The sequence below is a fragment of the Ixodes scapularis genome, unplaced genomic scaffold (genome assembly GCF_016920785.2).
Source record: "Ixodes scapularis isolate PalLabHiFi unplaced genomic scaffold, ASM1692078v2 PGA_scaffold3__209_contigs__length_174095766, whole genome shotgun sequence".
In the NCBI taxonomy this organism is placed as follows: domain Eukaryota; kingdom Metazoa; phylum Arthropoda; class Arachnida; order Ixodida; family Ixodidae; genus Ixodes; species Ixodes scapularis.
Window position 1 is genome coordinate 38,155,890 of NW_024609868.1, and position 4,447 is coordinate 38,160,336.

Here is a 4,447-nt window from a genome sequence, read left to right on the forward strand (position 1 = left end):
TGTACCGAAGGAATGGAAAATTGCTCGGGTTCTACCAATCTTAAAACCTGGAAAATCTCCTTTAGACATTAACTCTTACCGTCCGATAGCATTAACAAGTTGCATAGGCAAAGTAATGGAGCGAATGCTGCTTACCCGTATGGTATGGGATCTAGAAAATAGAGATTTATATCCTTCGTCCATGAATGGATTTCGACGCGGAAGAAGCAGCATTGACAACGTTATTGACTTAGTAACTAGTATTGAACAAATGAAGGTAGTAAATACAAAAACAACAGCTGTATTTGTGGACATAAAGTCGGCTTTTGATTGCGTAGAACACGACGCTATTCTTCAAGATATGAAGGCCATTGGATTTGGAGGACGTGTATACAAATGGATAGCCAATTACCTAAAAGAAAGAGAAGTCTACATATCGACACAGGACGGCAACACCGGTCTTCATCATATTACTAGGGGAGTACCACAAGGAGGCGTCCTCAGCCCGATGCTTTTTAGCATTTCTCTCATAGGTCTCCTGAAAATTCTCCCAAAAACCGTTCACGTGTCTATATACGCGGATGATATCTGCTTCTGGACTTGCAGTAGATCTCTGTATATCAACAAAGCAAGACTACAAAAAGCCATTAACATTACCGCACGGTACCTACACCTCCGAGGTCTGCACATATCGCCGGAAAAGTCAGCAGCGATGGCATTCACAAAAAAGCACACGGACAAATACCCAATTGAAATAGACGGAAAGGAAATTCCATATGTCACGCAACATACCTTCCTGGGTGTCACTCTCGATAGGCAGCTGACCTGGGGCCCCCATGTAAAACGCCTTAAAAAGAAGCTCTCCTCTTTCATCAATATAATCAGGATGATTAGTGGAACCAAATGGGGATGCTCTGTCTCCGCACTCCTTGCCCTTTATAATGCCTTATTTCTCGGACTTCTGCGCTACAGCCTGCCTGCTATGCATAACATCTCACGTACTCTTCTAAAAGAACTCGAGAGTATTCAAGCACAAGCTCTTCGCACATGTTTAGGGCTTCCTAAAGGCACTTCTAATTTGGGATCTCTTGCGGAAGCACAAGCGATTTCACCAGCCATTTTAAGAACGCAAGAAACGTTAAGAGCCCATCTTCGTCACAAATCTCGTACATACAAGCATCACCTCACAAATATAGTAACAGAGAGACCATCATCTGGCTTTGCACAAGTCATCGCACTCTTGGAGGATTACATCCCAACTTCTTTTGAAGCTGCGGTAATTCCAAGCTATCCACCATGGAGGTACCCTCACTTAGAAATAAGAACAAGTGTTCCGGGAATCGCTTCGAAGAAAACAATGCCCACCCCCGTGATTACGCAGACAGTGCTGGAATACATAAACCGAACGTATGCCTCATTTAGACATGTCTTCACCGACGGATCTACAATGACAGCATCATCGACCCTGGGAGCCTATATTCCGTCTCTGGACGCATGCATACAAGCAAGGTTGAGCCACGTTACGTCGTCAACAGCATCGGAACTCGCAGCAATTCGAGCAGCTGTTGCTCGCGTGGGAGCCGAGAGTCCTAGTTTTTGGGCCATCTTTGTGGACTCTAAAACTGCTCTACTCACCCTCTCTACGATGAAGAAATGTAGCCCGAACTTGCAACTCGCACAGGATATTCTGGAAGCAACTCGCCAAGCTTCATGCAAAGGGCACCAGTTTATTATACAGTGGATTCCTGGTCACTCTGGTATAACCGGAAATGTTATCGCTGACAGAGCCGCTCGAAACGCTCATGAGAGCGATATTACTGTGTCAATCCCGTTTTCTAAATCAGATGCAAATAACTTAATTAGAGATATAGGCCAAGAAATAGCATCTTCCCTTTGGAGAAATCCTCAATATCATTATTCCTATCTTTACAATATCGATCCCAAACTTAGATTTCGGGCACCTCGGGGACTACCAAGGGCAGCCGAGACGGTCCTACATCGCTTGAGACTGAATGTGGCATACACCAACAGCTACCTTTATAAAATCGGTAGAGCTGAGTCTTCTGATTGTGCTTCGTGCGGAGTCACCCATAACATCGAACATGTATTGTGTGAATGCAAGGACTACAGCCGTGAAAGAGAGCTTATGAAGACAGACCTGAGGCTACAAAATGAACAAGACGTAAGCATTCGTACTCTGCTTGGTCCATGGATCTCTGCTGCTGAGGGGTATAAAGCTACGAAAGCTCTGCTGAAATTTCTAGCAGCTACTCGCTTACAGAAGAAACTGTAGGGGAGTAGATGAACAGCAATGGCCGATGACAATTTCCAGTGAAACATTTTCGCTAGCTTTTTTAGATTTTTTTTTTTTTTAGTTTTTAATACTTTGGTTTTGCGTGTTTTCTCCCTCTATCGTTTTTTGTTTACCTTTCTCTCTTCTATCCTTTTCTGTTTACCTTTCTCTCTTCTATCTTTATGATTTTCGCTTCCGTTCATTTCACAATGTAGCAAACCAGCACCAGGCGCTGGTTGACATCATTGTTTAAATAAACGCCTACCTACCCTATTCCGCCCATGCACTGAAAGCGGTCTTGAGGTGGCAGAAAATGTCGTCACGAAATTTGCCTAAGTGTCACGCTGTCGCATGTTGCGATCCTAGCGGTTGGTCTTAAAAGTTCCGGCAAAAAGCACGAGCAAACGCGAGTGTCGCTGTCGTCACGGCGTCTCAACTCCTACCTGCCGAAGCTTCCGCGGACTGTCAAGCTGAAGAGCGACTTGCAGCGGAACAGGCGTCCGCCACATATACAACCGTTGCTGTGACACCGCCAGGATCGCGACCGGCGATAGCGTGCCACTTGTATGAAGTTATCGGACGAAAGTCGAAAGCCACCAGCGGGAGACGCGTTCCAGGCACCATACTGCGCGTGCGCAGAAACCAGATCAGTGTTTTTCGATCACGCAATGCTGTGGTGAAATCGCTGCTGTGAAAACTAAGCGTCGCTCGAAAAAAAAGAAGAAAAATGAGTAGCGTTTGGTGTAAGTAGGATCTTCATTACCCTTTAGTAATTGACGTTTTAGAGTGCAGCTCTTAGGCGCTTGTTTCCACGTATAACGGCGTCGGCGTCGACGTAACCGCGCGCGTTGCATTATGGGACGTCCCAGACCTATACACCAACTCCACTTCCCGCTAAATTTAGCGAAGAAACTGAATTGGTGTGTACGTCTGTGACGTCCCATAATGCGACACCGCGAATTCAGTTTCCCCGCTAAATCTAGCGGTAAAACTGACGTCAGATGACCTCAACACCAATTCACTTTCCCCGCTAAATTTAGCGGGGAATTGAATTGGTGTTGAGGTCACCTGATGTAAGTTTTCCTGCTAAATCTAGCGGAAAAACTGAATTTGTTCATACGTGACGTGACACGAAGTCATGTGACGTCGTTTTCCCTACTAAACTTAGCGGGGAAACTGAATCGGTGTTGAGTTCACGTCGCGTCCATTTATCCGCTGAATTTATCAGGAGAAATGCGGGAGGAGGGGAGGGTACGGAGGCGTAGGAGGGAGGGTATGGAGGAGGAGAAGGAGGGTACGGAGGTGGAGGAGGGGCGTACCCTCCCCTCCTCCTCCTCAAGAGCTGCGCTCTAATTCGGCATTACAGAGATTTGAAAACGTCTTTCATTTCTTAGAATGAGTAAATTTAAAGGCAATGTTTCAATTAAACGGCAGCATATGGACGCTTTTTTTAAGTTTCGATTTTTCATCGAAACGCGGTTCTGCTCCCCATGGCCAAAGCGCGTAGTTAACGTGAGAACCCGCGCATTCTTTGCACGATTGTGGTGAACCCCAAAAGTCAAAGCGTATTCTTGTAATGCTACTCGAACAGCACAGCATTTCATTTCGCCCGCTCGCCCCACGCCTCCTTGTCGAAGGAGGCGAAGCGGTAGTAGCGCGCTTTGGCCAGGAGGTACAGGAGAGCTGGAGCGGCGATCTGTCTTGATGGAAAACCTAAACTTAGAAATGCATTCAAATTTAGTTTTTTTTTTAACGCTTTAAAATGTTGCGCTGCCTTACAATTCTGTAAAGTGCGCTGATATAGTAATTTTCGACGGGTCTCAAAAACTTTCCATTCGAAACCATGCCTTTAAATTTACTGAATAAAAGAGTCGGTTATTCAAAAGTAGTGGACACTTTTCAAAAGTCCATCAGGCAACGTCGGCAGTCGCCATTACTTTGGTATGAAGCGCGTGATTCATCAGATAGTTAGCAGCGGCAGCAGCAACATAACCTCGCGCTAACGCAGCGTCTTTACGTACAGGTTGGCGCATTTTTAACCTTTAAAGGGGTACGGAAACCAAATTCTGGAGCTCATTTCTTTGTTTCAACACGACGCAGGTAGCAGCACAACCACAGAAACATAAATATTGCACTAGAAAACGCAAGAAAACATATTTTAAAGTGAATTAAACG

The 4,447-nt window shown here is 45.4% G+C and overlaps 1 protein-coding gene across 1 annotated transcript; it reads left to right on the forward strand.

Moving 5' to 3' along the window:
• The first annotated feature begins 414 nt into the window (after nt 1-414).
• Nucleotides 415-2,304, forward strand: LOC121837049. The gene has a single exon (XM_042292378.1). The coding sequence runs from the start codon at nt 488-490 to the stop codon at nt 2,270-2,272; it is 1,785 nt and encodes a 594-aa protein (XP_042148312.1). The 5' UTR covers nt 415-487; the 3' UTR covers nt 2,273-2,304.
• Nucleotides 2,305-4,447: the final 2,143 nt, after the last annotated feature.